Source organism: Struthio camelus, chromosome 2, assembly GCF_040807025.1.
Source record: "Struthio camelus isolate bStrCam1 chromosome 2, bStrCam1.hap1, whole genome shotgun sequence".
Taxonomy (NCBI): Eukaryota; Metazoa; Chordata; class Aves; order Struthioniformes; family Struthionidae; genus Struthio; species Struthio camelus.
In genome coordinates this window covers 175,335-190,167 of record NC_090943.1, presented here as the reverse complement: position 1 = coordinate 190,167, position 14,833 = coordinate 175,335, and the positions used below count along the sequence as shown (strand labels likewise).

The following is a 14,833-nucleotide window of genomic DNA, read 5'->3' as shown; positions in this document are numbered from 1 at the left end:
GCCCGCCCCGCGCCGCCTGACGCGCCCGGCGCCCGCGATGGCCCGCGGCGCCGGCGACCCGTGCCGGCCGTAGCGAGCCCGCGGCCGGAGCCGCCCTCGCCGCCCGCCGGGCCCCGCCGGAGCCGCCATGCGCCTGGCCGCGCTGCTGGCCGCGCTGCGGCCCGCGCTGCCGCTCGTCCTGGGCCTGTCGCTGGGCTGCAGCCTGAGCCTGCTGCGCGCCTCCTGGAGCCAGGCCGGCGGCCAGGACGCGTGCCCCGGGGCGGCGGGCCGGGCCGGGCCGCCCGCCGGCGGAGCGCGGCCTGAGGCCGCGGGCGGGGCACCGGGCCAGGACCGCGAGGACTTCAGGCCCAGGATCGTTCCCTACTACAGGGACCCCAACAAGCCGTACAAGAAAGTGCTCAGGTAAAAGTCTTTCCTTTGCCCAGCCTCCTCCATAGAAAATGGTTACGTGTAGATGGCACTTGGGGTTCTGCGACTCTGCGCAAGGGAACAGGTTCACGCTGGAATGGCCTTTGAAATATCCGAGGTAGTATTTTATGCTGCTACAACTGCTTTTTAGTAACAGGGTGATGGCTAAGGTTGTTGCTATAAAGGGGCACAATAAAAGTATATAACAAGTGATCTCTTCCCCCCCCCCCCAAAAAAAAAGATTGGAAATTTTTATTCCTTCTTTTATTACTTGTGTCTAAGAGCAAAGTTTTGAAGAATGATTTGACACATTCTAATCAGTCTATTGATTAATGAAATTCTGTGCAATTAATAAGAATGTGTATAACTTACTATAGCTTTTTTTTTTTAAGGCTTATATTTGCTTACATTTCTAGCTTGTGTGGATGATATGAGGTTGTAGTTTTCTTGGAGGAGACAAGTATTTTTATGAAATGGTATTTTTACTAACGAGTCTACTCTTAAGGCTCTAAACCTAGGTTTAGCTATTTTAACTGTTGGTGAACTCCGGCAAGCAAAGACTTCTCTGAAGTTCCCATAAGCATGGAAAGCAGTCCCTTTGTTTTTTGTCATCCAGCTGTTTGTGATATAGGTATGTCCTTCCTTTACAGAACTCGCTACATCCAGACAGAACTGGGATTCCATGAGAGACTATTTGTGGCAGTGCTGACCTCCAAAGCTACCCTGAATACATTGGCAGTGGCAGTGAACAAGACAGTGGCCCACCATTTCCCACGGCTGCTGTACTTCACAGGGTTGCGCAGTGCCAAGGTGCCCCACGGCATGGTGCTGGTGGCCCATGGGGATGAGCGTCCCATCTGGCTGATGTATGAGACCATGCATTATATCCACCAGCATTTTGGTTCTGACTATGACTGGTTCTACATCATGCAGGATGATACCTATGCCCAGGCTGAACAGATCAAGGCTCTGGTGACGCACTTAAGTATTAATCAAGATGTCTACCTGGGGCGAGCAGAGGAGTTTATTGGGGGAGATGAGCAGGCCCGCTATTGCCACGGTGGCTTTGGCTACCTGCTTTCCCGCAGCCTGCTGCTTAAGCTCCATCAGTACTTGGACAGCTGCCGCAATGAGATCCTTAGCGTGCGCCCAGATGAGTGGCTGGGGCGCTGCATCATTGATTTCCTTGGCATCACTTGTGTTTCCCAGCTCCAGGTACTACCTTCCTCCCCAGGGCTTTGTGCTAGCTAAGCCCGACAGAACCTATACCCTTACTAGCCCTATTGCACGTTAAACGGGCTTTTTGTGAGCCTCTGCTGTGAGGTGTGACAGTGTGGGGGAGGCCCATAACCAAAGTGGAGAGGCTGGAGTGGAGACTGGAGACAATTTCATTTGCCGCCCGCCTACTGACAAATGATCGTTCTCAGGTTTTGGGAGGCAGTTGGGATAAAGGGCATGTTGGTACTGAGACAAACAAGCATGTAGCATGGGACAGGTGGAGGGAAGCCCACTGCATGTTTGTCTCTGGGTATTGTAGCCAGCCCAGAGAGAGGGGTGGATGCATGCCTGAGGTGAGGGAAGGCTTCGCTGTGAAATCTAGAGTTCCAGGCCAGTTTTTCCTGGCTCTTGTCCACTTCAGGGCCAGCATTATCGTACCTATGAATTGGCCAAAAATGCCGAGCCAGAGAAAGAGGACGAAGAGGAGTTCCAAGCAGCTCTTGCTGTGCACCCTGTTTCTGATGTGACCCTCATGTATCGGCTGCACAAGCACTTCAGCAGGATCCAGCTGGACAGAGCCTATCAGGAGATTCAGGAACTCCAGGTATGCGGGTGAGGGATATCAGCTGAAACTCTTGAGCCAGGCAGGATTTCTTTACTTTCTGCTTTGTGAGAGGACATTATTGCTTCTGTTATGTAGATTACTGTCAGGCAGCCAGAAATGGCATTTCTGTTACCGTGTTATCCAAAACTCCTCATGTGACGCTATCAAGATACAGCTCTGGATGCTGAGGCAGGTCTGGGTTGGAGATGGACTAGACCTCCTTGAGAAAGTGGCAATGATCAGTAAGAGTTCTCTTTTTGTACAGATGCAGATCAGGAACCTGACGTCACTGACCCCTGCAGGCGAGGCAGGCTTGACGTGGCCTGTGGGCATTAATGCCCCATTTGTTCCCAAGTCCCGTTTTGAGGTAATCAGCTGGGACTACTTCACTGAGCAGCACCTCTTCTCCTGTCCTGATGGTTCCCCAAAGTGTGAGCTCTCTGGAGCCAGCAAAGCAGATGTCAGTGACGTTATTGAGTCAGCACTTGAGCAACTTAACAGCCGCTACCAGCCTCTGCTCCGCTTTAGCAAGCGGCAGTTGCTGAATGGCTATCGGCGCTTTGATCCCACACGGGGCATGGAATATACACTGGATCTCCTGCTGGAGGCTGTGACCCAAAAGGGTCACAGTCATGTTCTGGTCAAACGAGTGAGCTTGGTGCGGCCCCTAAGTAAAGTGGAAATTATTCCCATGCCATATGTAACAGAGGCCACACGGGTGCAACTGGTGCTTCCCTTGACTGTGCAGGACCTGGATTTTGTGGCAAACTTCCTGGATATGTTTGCTATGAACACACTGGACACACATGATAATGCCTTGCTGACCTTGCTTTTCATCTATCACCCCTATGATGCCCAGCGAGTCAGCCAGGTGGATGTTTTTGCTGGGGTCAAAGCTATGGTAGGAGAGCTGGAGAAACGCTATGCAGAAGTTAAAATCCCCTGGATTAGTGTCAAAACCGAGGTGCCGTCTCAAGTGAAACTCATGGATATAGTGTCAAAGAAGCACCCTGTGGACACCCTGTTCTTCTTAGCCAGTGTCTGGACAGAAATCAACATGGAGTTCCTGAACCGCTGCCGCATGAATACTATCAGCAATTGGCAGGTCTTTTTTCCAGTGCATTTCCAGGAGTTCAACCCTGCATTGGTGTACCGTGGTGAGCAAGCTGCTTCTTCCAGCACTGACTTCCTGAGGGATGGGCATTTTGATAAGCATTCCTTTGCTGAGGCCTGCTTTTATAACTCTGACTATATGACAGCACGTACCAAGCTAGCAGCTGATATCCTAGACCGGGATGAGGTGCTGGAGAGCATGGAGGTATTTGATGTCTTCCTCCACTATTCTGGCCTGCACCTATTTCGGGCTGTGGAACCAGGGTTAGTGCAGAAATATGCCCTGAGGAGCTGCAATCCGCGACTGAGTGAGGAGTTATACCATCGCTGTATGCTCAGTAACTTAGAGGGACTTGCATCCCGCTCGCATTTAGCCATGGCCCTCTTTGAGCAGGAACAAGCCAACAGCACTTGAGAGACTGGAAACATCAAGAGCTTCCTAGCACCTTAACACTTGGCACTTTCCACCCTCTTCCCAGCCTGGCCATGGGAGAAGGGCATGAGAGGTCAAGGGAAGAGGAAGACTTTCACAGCCTTGCTCTGAGGCACAGGCATGGGCTGCGAAGAGAGGCTGTTTATTTGTTGTTTTTTTTTTTAATAAATAAAAGTTTCTTTCCAAGCAGACTAACGTGATTACTTGCAAATTTTATAGATTCTTGATTTACGGGGCCTCAATCTGGGATGAAGGATGTAAAACAAGCTGTAGAGCCCAACTTACTTTAAACCATACAATTCTGCTGGGCAGTGAATGAGATTTTTACTGGAACGAGATTAGCTTGGCTATGTTACAGTCAGCGCTGTCCTTGCACCCTCTTATGTGCTTGTGTGTCTCCGCGTGCTCATAACATGGCTGGTCTGGTTTGCTGCTGGACAAAACTGCGTTTTCCCTTTGCTGTGTTTGACTCTGCAACTGCAGAACATTCGTTCTGCTGTGTAATTCAGGAAGGGGAAGGAAATTAACTTCCCTTTGATGTGCATCAAACTTGCTTCAGTTGTGCTTAACAGCACAGTATTATACCTTGTATGCCCTAGAGAGGAGCCAGGTGCTGTCTGAAGGTCCCCAAAAAACTACTCTTGCCTTCTGCAGATGGAGCAGCGTTATCTCTGAAAATAACAAACATGTCACTTTCTCTTTCAGATGAGCAGATAGCATGGCTAGCAGATTTAACAGTTCAGCTTCAACTTGATTATCTGGTTATCTTGATGACCTGATGAGTCTCCCTACCCAAATTAAACTTTAAAGCTGTCAGCTTGTGCAACTGTTCTGGAGGATGGAAAATTCTTTGGGGTTATTCCATACATTTTGGTTGTGTTCCTGGTTCTAGGTAACCTCAATATACGTGGTTTTAGGACCATCAGGTATATCCATTTGCATGCTACATGCATGTCAGTGGAAGTAGGCAACTGATAGCTTATCTTTAGTGGTTGTTAGTTCCACTTGATGTTCATGTTTCTATATAGTCTATATTAAATGGATGAAAAGCTGTCTGTTATTCACAGATATTGATGTAAAGGGAGATACTCTATCTGGTGGATGTTTACAGCAAGCTCCTGCAGGAACAGATTCTTGGGCCAATGTCATTCATTATGTTTGATTATTTAAGAGGAAAATAGTTGGCAGAGTTTGCAGATGGCGTGTGTTAGCTTGCTGGGACAAAACGAGGCCAGGTCTGTTACACAGAATGAATCAGAAAACTTGATAAGCTTGTGCTTATACGTAATACAGCTACCTAAAATAATTTATCCAGCAATTAAGTAAACAGGTTGTGTTCTACATTTCCCTATTCGGAATCAGAATGGTTAAGGGTGGAAGGAACCTCTGGAGTTTTGTCTAGTCCAACAAGTTTAGTCCCTTGAACAAAGCAGGGTCAGTCAGAGCAGGTTGCTCAAGACTTTCCAATCGCATTATGAGAATCTCAAAGGATGGAGACTCTACAACACCCCTGAGTAGCCTGCTCCAGTGTTTGATCACCCTCACAGTAAAGAAGTTCATTCTTACTTTTAATAGGGTTCCCTATATTTCAGTTTGTGCTCACTGCCTCTTGTCCTGTCACTGGGTGCCACTGAGAAGAGTCTGGCTCTGTCTTCTTTATGCCCTCCCATCAGATATATGTACACATGGATACGATCCCCCCCTGAGCTTGGCAACATTTCCAAGCTGGCATTCTTCTTCCTAATGCAGCCCAGGATGCAGTTGGCTGCCTTTGCCACAAGGGCCCATTGCTGGCTCATGTTCAGCTTGGCCATTAGGACCTCCAGGTCTTTTTCTGCAAAGCTGCTTTCCAGCTGGTATCCTAGAAAGCAAAGGCCAAAGCCATGGTGTAAATCTGTAAATTTCACTAGCTCATCTGTATGATGAGCTAGTGAATATGACTAAGCCAGTTCAAGGCTATGTAAGTAGTGTATAAGGAAAGAGATGACATTCGCTATATTCCTGAGGAGTATGAGCTAGAGGCCGATGTCTTTGCTTCAAAAGAGATGCTGAAAGATGGAAAAGTTTCAAAAGAAGTATTTCAATGTCTGACAAAATGCTTCAAGTGAAATAAAAAACTTAAATTTGTTTATTAAAACAGTAAGAGATGTCTTGATTACATTTACGTACGAAAAAGTCAGATCTCTGGTGAACGTCTTACTATGATGCGTGTCTGTTGCTAAGCAAACCTTCAAAGACTGAGAGCAAGAGAAACTAACTGGGAAACGGTTCCTTCCGTTATGAGTAGCAAAGACGGACAGTGTAAGAATCCCTGCTGCTATTTGCTTTTGATGTGTTGTGTTTTTCTTCTTGAAGACAAAAGAGATTCTGATGCATGAAATAAGAGTTGATGGTTTTAGAGGGGACGCATGTATAAATACAAGTTTCAAAGTGGTGTAATACCCAAGGAGTCCTTGTATCGTTCTAGATCACACATTTGGAAGGACTGGCAATGAGCATTGGAGGTTGTAAAAAACAGCGTAAGCAGGACAAGCAAGTCTGGTAACTTACAATGAATCGGGGGGAAAAAAAGGGATCATACAACCAAACTGAAATATTAAACATCGACAGAGATGTAGCAAGTCAACTGCCAGAAAATCTCTCTGCTGTAAGGAGAGTGAAAGCTATAGGGATCATACCAGCTGGGGATATCTGTGATGTAAAACAAGCTGCTATGGAAAAGGTATGAAAAATGACATAGGGGAAGCAGGAGTCCTTATTAGAGTAGAAAGAGAATCATGGGAGGCAGGACAGTGAGATGTCATCCATTGTCATTTAGGTAAAACAAAGATGCAAAACAAAATAGGTATGAAACATTGTTTAGCAAGTCACTACTGGTATATCATGGGACAAAACTGAAGGAAGCGGCAATTTTTTGGGAAATCTAGTTTTGTGGGAAAGAAAAGGCAGGAAATACTGATAATGAACTGCTGAGTCAATGAGCTGAAGATTCTGGTTTTGTTGATCAAATGCCTGCATTCCTGGATGAGATTAACTGCTTGCATATTACAGGGAGACCGGTTAACCTTCAAGGTTAAGCTCTAGTAGGAGCAATAGTAAGATGCTAATAGAGCAAATGCTGTAAAGAGGAAAGAAAAAGTCAAATTAGAAAATTGAAAAGTCAAATTAAGTGTTGAGTGAATTCATCCAGTGTTACACAAAACAAAAAAAAAGTTAAGTACTCTTCATTGATTCCTAACAGACTGTAAGCAATTGAATTCAGAAATGCTAACTGATAAGAAATTTGGTGTAGCTGGCATTACTGTATAACTAATACTAGTCAAGGTTGTTGTATAGCAAATAGGACTTGGCAAACAGCTTCATTTCAGCCCTTGAAATTGCAAGTGGAGTTAAGGATGATCATATGGCCATTACAGGCTTGAAAATCATTTCATTCAGGGCAATGCTCTAACTTTTAGATAGAAAGCTATATAACCACAAATGTAACAAGTGAGGATGGGCTGACATATCAAAAAAGTGCCGTTTGTTGGATATGGGCACTTCTAATTAGGTCCTGGGAGGACAGTTCTCCACCCCGTGTTGTTCAACACTTTAACTGATGATTTGAAAGCACATGTAAGATTTCTACTGATAAAATCTGCAGATGGCATAAAAATGAGTAAGGCAGAAAACAGAGATTAAGATAAGATAACCACAGAGAGCCCTGTGTAGCAGAGTAAGGCTATTCAAATGCATTTTCTTTTAAAGTAGCCAAGAGCAAACTTACATACCTGGAGAAAATGAAGCATGCCACAAAGAGGACTGTACCATATAGAAAAGTAAGTCTGAATATAATTTGACTGTGTTAATGGGCAAGCAGCTTAATCTGACCAGGACCCACTATTTTAGGCACTAACATACAGAGCTACCCTAGTCCCACAAAGTTTACCATTTAAGGTTAAGACATGAGATAATAGATCTATACAGATAAACAAACTTGAGGAAACAAGTTGATGTGAGAGAAGACAGCAACAAGGCCCCTGGCAACCTAGCTCTTTTTGAAAGCTTGAAGGAAACATTACAAAAATGGAGTGCACAAGAGGTTCACAAAATTTATCCGAAGATTGGAAAAAATATTTTACAATGTGAGTGCAGAACTCTAATGACTTAGAAAGAAGTTTCTGAGGTGATTTGATTACAGCATATAAGTACAATCACTTAGGAAAAAATACTGGATTCTAAAGAGTTTTTTAATCAAGTGGTGTTGCTGTTCTTATGCCTTACCTCCAAAGTCAACAGCTTTAAACTGAAACAGGAAATTCCAAATGAAAACAGGCACACGCTTTTAGTGGTGAAAGTGACTAGCCACTGAAATTACAGAGCAGTAACTTTTTCAAGAAGTCATAATTTATTTGGTTTGTGTTACTGGAGGTCTGTGTGAAATGACTTGTCATACATAAGTATGCAAACTGGATGGTCCTTCAAGGCCTTAAATTTCATGACTGTGAATACATAGTGGATGAAAGTTGCAAAAGAGAAACCCATAAAGGGCTATTAAATACAAAGCCACCACTTCCATCACAGGAGGTCTTTGAATCACAAATCACTATGAGCTAGGAGAGCATTTAGGGAAGCATCGCTTATATGTTTGCCCTATCTTCATGATCTGATCTAGGCATTCAGTGTTGGCCACTGTCAGAAACAGGATAAGGGGGTCAGGTCGACTTATGATTTAACCTTGAACCACCATTTTTATGTCACTTGCTGCAAAGCACAAAAGGATCTTTTTCAAGGACATGCTTTAGTTCAGCCAGAAATGGCAGACCCAGTATTAGGGTCATGATACAGAATCTTTAGCCTATATTGAGCGCGTAGGTAGGCCAGGAAGACAAATTACCATGACTGTCATCTTTGGCCTTTTCAAACTGAGAAGATACAATGCCTTATTAGTAGTCTACTATGTCACCAGCTGTGCTTACCCTGGTGTGCTCCAGTTTTGTATACTTTTGTATGTACTTAAGGCTCCATGTGTCCTTGGCTATATTTCTTTCTCTTCTTTAAGTCTGGTATGGGTGGCTTGGTCCTCTGGATGTCCTCCTAGATAGGCTTGCTTACCCTGTTGGAATAGTCTTTGCTGATCACAGAGAAATGCAGGTATTACAAACTCAAATAGTGTATCTGATCTTGGTGCCCATCAATCTTCTCCACAGCTCTGGAATATAAATGACATCACTCTCCAGTGCAAGGGTGATGTGCAGCCTATCCCATTTGGGCACTCCATGGGGCGGTCTCCTCTTCTCCTCTTGTTATTGTGCTCAGTGGAGCAGTTGCGTATGCACGGTCCCTAGGATGGCTGTCCCTATTGCAATCACAGCTGACAGGCTGCTGGGTTTGCTCACTCCAAAGCAGTTGGTTCACAGCGAATTGCTAGCGCTCTGGAAGGAGAGGGAGGGCAGACTCCTGAGGGCAATGGTGACCCTCTTGTGCAAAGGGAAAGGGCATAATGGGCTATGGGGTGCAAGCCAACCACGTGCAGATAGTCTAGGCTGCTCCCTGGACAAGTTGTGGAGCTCATGTTGGTCAGGTCAGATGACCAGATATAGAGGACAACGTAGGCTCATCCAGAGGTGCAGATTTCTCCAGGAGAACTAAAATATTCTTTCTCAGTAGACTCCTCCGTTCTTCACTCCAGCATGAAGACTTGTTTCCAGCAGAATTTGCTCTCTACTGTTTGGCCTTGAGCATTACTTATTCACATATCTATCATAAGTCATATCATATCAGTTCCTCTGCAGCTGTTCCTTACTCAATCCCTTAACTGTTCCTTTTAAATCATCTTTTTATGCTCATCCTTCATTGTTTCCAGTGCTTCCTCAACTTAACTCACCCTCTTTTTTCAGTGCTCCTTCAAATCATTCTTTGAAAGTGTACTTCATAAATATTTTCCACTGGATATTCACTAAATAATTTTCCTTTCCTTTTTCGATAGCAGTTGGGGCAGTGTATCAGACCCACACCCCTCTCTTAATCCAGTAAGTATTGGGAGGGGTGTACGAAAACATACACAGGATAATAGTCCTTGGTATAGATCCGTTTAAAGTTTGAAATATTGCACCTTCTCCTCAGCTTTTGTCCACGTTCACTCTTCGACACCGGCTATTCTCACTCACATCAGTCCGGGGTGGCAGCGCGGGCGCCCGGGCCGACAACACCCCGGCGGGCCCCGAGGGCTCTGCTCTGCGGGCGGCCGCCGCCGTCCCGTCCCGCCCCGCCGCCGCCTGCGCCAGGTGGGTCCGCGGGGCGCGCGGCGGGGCAGGCCGCTCACGGCACGGTCCGACGGGGATGGCGGCGAGGGGGGGCCAAGGAGCTGAGGCGGCGGGGGAGGAGGGGGCGAGGAGCTGAGGAGGCGGCGGGGGAGGAGGGGGCGAGGAGCTGAGGGGGCGGCGGGGGAGGAGGGGGCGAGGAGCTGAGGGGGCGGCGGGGGAGGAGGGGGCGAGGAGCTGAGGGGGCGGCGGGGGCTGAGGCGGCGGGGGAGGAGGGGGCGAGGAGCTGAGGGGGCGGCGGGGGCTGAGGCGGCGGGGGAGGAGGGGGCGAGGAGCTGAGGGGGCGGCGGGGGCTGAGGCGGCGGGGGAGGAGGGGGCGGCGGGGGAGGAGGGCGCGAAGGAGCTGAGGAGGCGGCGGGGGAGGAGGGGGCGAGGAGCTGAGGGGGCGGCGGGGGAGGAGGGGGCTGAGACGGGGGTGTTAAGGCGGCGGGGGAAGGCAGTGAGGCGGCGGGCACCAAGGCGGCGGGGGAGGAGGAGGAGGCGAAGGAGCTGAGGGGCCGGGGGGAGCGCTGAGGCGGCGGGGGAGGAGGAGGTGAAAGAGCTGAGGAGGCGGCGGGGGTGTTGAGGCGGCGGGGGAGGAGGGGGCGAAGGAGCTGAGGCGGCGGGGGAGGAGGAGGTGAAAGAGCTGAGGCGGCGGGGGAGCTGAGGCGGCGGGAGGGAGGCACTGAGGCAGCGGGGATGGGCGCTGGGGCGCTGAGGCGGGGGTGGGAAGGCGGCGGGGGGGGGGGGGGCGGCGCTGAGGCGGGCACAGCGGCGCCCCGCAGCTCGTCCGAGGCTGCCCCGGGGCTCCCGGCCGGCGGGCGGGCGCCGGCCCCAGGCCGCGGGCCAGGAGCGGCCCGAGGGGTGGGGAAGCCGCGGACGCTGCCCCCGCCCGGCCGCGGGAGGAGCTCGGCGCCGCGCCGCCCCCCCGGGCTCGGCGGCGGGCGCGGGGACCACGGGGCCGGTCCCAGCCGCCGCCGGAGCGGCGCGAGGGGTCGGGGCGCGGCGGGGCAGAGCCGCGGCCGCGCCGCAGCGGCAGCCCCCTGCCCGGCGGCCCGGGCGCTGCGGGCAGCCCGCCCCGGCGCTTCGCTGCGGCCCCCGCGCGGCGCGCACTTTGCAGACGGTCCCTGCGCCGCTCTCCGCAGCGCCGCGCAGGCGCCCCGCGCCCGGCGCTGGGACGGCGGCCGCGGCGCGAGCGGGAGAGCGGCGCGGCGGGGAGGAGCATGGACGGGACGGTGAGCTTCGCCCCGGGCCCCGCCGCCCCCGCCCCGGGCATGCTCGTCCGCCTCGGCCCCGCGGCGGCAGTCGCCGCGGCTCTGCGCCGGGCCCCGCGGGAGCTCTGGCTGCGGGACGCCTCCGCCCGGCACGGCACTGCCCCGCCGGCGGCGCCCCGACCGGCAGCCCCGCCGCCCCCGGGGCTCCCGTCGGCTCGGCGCTGCCCCGGCGGAGCCGCCTCCCTGGCCCCCGCCGGCTGACCCGCCGCCCGCCCCCGCCCGCCGCGCCCAGCTGCGGCGGCCTCGCCGCCTCGCCGGCAGCCCGGTCCCGTCCGCGCCTCCCGAGTGCGGACTGCGAGCCCCTCGGGAGCCTTGCCCTCTGCCGGGACTGACCCTCCCCGGCAGCCGCCGGAGCCGCCGCCTCGCGCCGGCCTGCTCCTGCCGAGGAGGGTCCTGCTCCCAGCACCGTGTCCAGGAGGCACCGACAGCCGGCACCAGTGCTCCCAGGACAACCAGCCTTCAGCTCCTTTTGTGAGACAGTGTCCGTTTGCTACCTGTAAGCTGCCCCCCAGATGTACTTTCAGAGGGAGATGCATAGTCCCAGATACTCCCTCGTGCTCTTGGGAGAAGCTCATCCATGTCTATGGACAGAGACTAATGCTCTGCACGGCCTTCCAGAAGATCTCCTTGACCCCCCACAGGGAAACCAGCCCCTTTGCCACCACTCTCTGGCTCCTGGAGGTTGCTGCTCCCTCCCTCCCATTCCCTGGGTCTTGAGCTCTCCTGCATTTTCTCTGTCAGCATGGCCCACAGAGAGACCATGTGTCAAGTTGCTGGGAGAGACTGAAGTAGAAATCAGCTGGGGGACTGAGGAGAGAGCGACTGTTAGCATGGTCTGGGGGAGCATTTGTGCGGTATACTGGTTTCTTCTTAGTAGTTACATCCGACTCCTAATGTTGATCTGGTACCTCTAGAGCTTTCCTTGGGTGAGACCAATCTCTCTGCCCTAGTTAGGAAAAACTGACATCCCTGAGCAGAGGTGGAGCTTTTCAGCGCTGAGCCCTGGGATGGCTGACGACTTTGCGCATCTCTCACCTTAGACAGATGGACAGCTCTCCACCCTGGGGATACCTGTGCTCCCAGAACTTTATTCCAGAAGAGACCAACTTTGAACCTGCAAGACACCAACTGCCTTGCTCCCTTCCTTGTGAGGAGCTGTTCCTGCTCTCCTTCCCTCCTCCCCAGGAAGGACAGAAACCTCAGGAGAGACAAGTACCGTGGGGGAGATAACCCACTGCCATTGCCTACTGGAGAGACCTGCTTCCTTTCCCAGGGAAGCTGCTGTCCTGCACCAGCTACTTGGCTAGGAGACTAGGTCATTCCCAGGCACTAGCGCTAGTCCGGGTTGTGTTGGCCTGGTGTTGTCAGCACTGCCTTTCTTGGAGAGATTGACTCCATAGCACTGCCCTCCCAGGGGAATCCTCCAGCTTATGTAAATGACTGGCTCCTTGGTACTGCCTCAGGAGCAATCAGCAACCGTGGGTATTGTTTGCCCCTGGGACAACACCGTGAGAAACCAACCCTTTTCCCTCAATGTAATCCCCTGCCTCTAGCTGTGGGTAAGAAAGTCCCAGCCTGGCCCTGCCCCTTGGGTGATTGCTGATATTCCCAACATTGTCAGCCACTGGTTGCCTCCTTTTCCACAGAGCTGCAGTGATATTCCTTTCTATACCTTGTGTGCTGGCTTACTTTGCTCTCCTGGCCCATCCCTTTTCACTTGCACTGCTTCCACTGCTGTGTTCTGCATCAGCCACTGCTTTCCTGGACACTGTCCTTGCTTGACTTCATCTCTATTTTAGCACAATTCACCATGCTCTCCTCTTCTTTCTGCCCTTTGTTTTTGCCTTGTTTTGACCCTGCTGGACCCAGGGCCTTGTTACTGTCCCTGATGGAATCATCTCCTCTTTTATGTTGATCAGCACTGCCTAGGCTGGCACTGTAATGCTTGTATTTCCCTTTCTTACCTATCTGTTCTTCGAACATCTGCCTCTAACTTTCTGACTAGGCGTGAGCTTACACTCATGAATGCTGTGAGTACTGGTGCTCCCATCTGTTCTGCTGTAATGCTTTTTTCCTTCATCAACTGCAGCAGAGAGCTGTCAAAAGAAGCAGTGCTCTGTATACACAGGTGCCGCTGGCTCAGCTCTTTCCAAGGAGCAGCTCCTTTTTCCTTCTTACCCTGTCTCATCTTCTCTGGGACTTGTCATGAACAGGCAGCCATTGAAGCTACATGATTGTGCACTGGACCTATGGGATCTCTCAGTCTGCAAAGTTTTCACCAGCCTACCAAGGCAGCTAACAGTGCTGCTGAAATGTTGTGGCATTCTGATAGCCTTTACAGATTTCCTTTTTGAAGAATGAAAGCAAGATGACTTGGTTAAAGTTCCTGAACTAGCCTGCTTTCACAAGGGTCATCAGAGATGTCCAGCAGAAATATAACCAAGTACATCTGTGTGAGAAGATATCCTTGCTTCTTTGTTGGACTAGGGAGTCTCCAGAGGTACCTTCCAACCTTAACTATTCTGTGAATATATAGAAGTCTTATTAGAGCATCTCTCTGTTGACAGGTGTAGACAAGTGTATTTTCTTCATGTTTTCTCCAGCATACCCAAATACAAGCTTGTTCCAGCCTGAAAGTTGAATAGCCTGTTAGCGTGGCCTGGTGCCTGAGCAAAAGTACCATGTTTTGGCAACATGGATGTGCATCTGTCTGCAATTTTCTATGTAGAGAAGTCCTTAATCATTATGTCAGTTGCAACTTTTCTTTCTTGCTCTTTCTCTCTCTTTTTTTTTTTTTCCAGTTGTGCTGCTTGTGAAGTGTCACATGGGTTGGTGCTATACTAGCAAGTTTTATTTATATTGGATATTGCTTCTCTCACACTCAGTATGTACTTTCTCGTTTCAGAGCTGGATCCAAATGTATCCCGGGCCTGCTGTCTTAGAGCTGTTCCTGCTTCAGTTCAATTAGAATATCTCCTGCTAATTCATCATGACATAATAGCTGGTCTCCTGCCCCCATCCTGTTGGATAAGTTTCCTGTTTCCTCTTCGTCCATACACATGTGACTCCAGGCGTTCGTCATCTACCTAGTGTGGTACAGGTAGGTTTAGCCCATTGGAAAGTGACCTGTTCTAGGAGGGAAGAAGGTGTCAGTGGCTTTTATTGGGACTGGAAACATTTGGCTTTGGACATCTGGGAAATCATCCGAAGTAAGTCCTGACCTGGCTGCTTACTGTTATTAACCTTGGCTTGTCCTTTTCCTAGCCTGCTACTTCTGTGTTTCTGCCAGTGCTGTCAGGGAGGGAGCCAATTCTGGCAAAGTAGACTAGCTCAGAGAGAGTAAGGTGAGGGAATGCAGTCGCTAAGAGTAGATCTGATAGAGGAAAGAAAGAGAATAAGAAAAGTTAGCCCTGTAATTGCCATCTAGCTGGGCCTGTTACAAACGTATCACTTAGTATGCTTCAGCACAGTAAAAAACTTTGCCTAGTGCCTGCTATAACTG

At 50.5% G+C, this 14,833-nt stretch overlaps 2 protein-coding genes across 10 annotated transcripts in view; both read left to right on the top strand.

The window, feature by feature from the left end:
• Window positions 1–127: 127 nt before the first annotated feature.
• Window positions 128–3,967, top strand: CHPF2 (chondroitin polymerizing factor 2). Its single transcript, XM_009670496.2, has 4 exons — window positions 128–402; window positions 1,059–1,623; window positions 2,048–2,230; window positions 2,496–3,967. Exons 1-4 carry the CDS (start codon window positions 128–130, stop codon window positions 3,756–3,758), a joined length of 2,286 nt encoding a protein of 761 aa, XP_009668791.2. The 3' UTR covers window positions 3,759–3,967.
• A 6,149-nt stretch (window positions 3,968–10,116) lies between these two features.
• SMARCD3 (SWI/SNF related BAF chromatin remodeling complex subunit D3) overlaps window positions 10,117–14,833 on the top strand; it is a 110,210-nt gene continuing 105,493 nt past the window's right edge. The window contains exons 1-2 of one of the 9 annotated variants that reach the window (XM_068933868.1): window positions 10,117–10,145; window positions 14,237–14,431. The gene's annotated coding sequence lies outside the window, so the exon portion shown is untranslated. Of the gene's footprint in view, window positions 10,146–10,516; window positions 10,611–10,656; window positions 10,695–11,150; window positions 11,293–14,236; window positions 14,541–14,833 lie in introns of those variants that run through there. The other 8 variants (XM_068933862.1, XM_068933864.1, XM_068933870.1 and 5 more) reach the window with 8 other exon arrangements.

Bases quoted from the DNA above. Each gene is read 5' to 3' on its own strand.
- CHPF2 (XM_009670496.2), top strand. From the start codon at position 128: ATGCGCCTGGCCGCGCTGCTGGCCGCGCTGCGGCCCGCGCTGCCGCTC. The intron at 1,624-2,047 runs GTACTACCTTCC...TGTCCACTTCAG, and splicing joins CTTGTGTTTCCCAGCTCCAG to GGCCAGCATTATCGTACCTA. The intron at 2,231-2,495 runs GTATGCGGGTGA...CTTTTTGTACAG, and splicing joins AGGAGATTCAGGAACTCCAG to ATGCAGATCAGGAACCTGAC.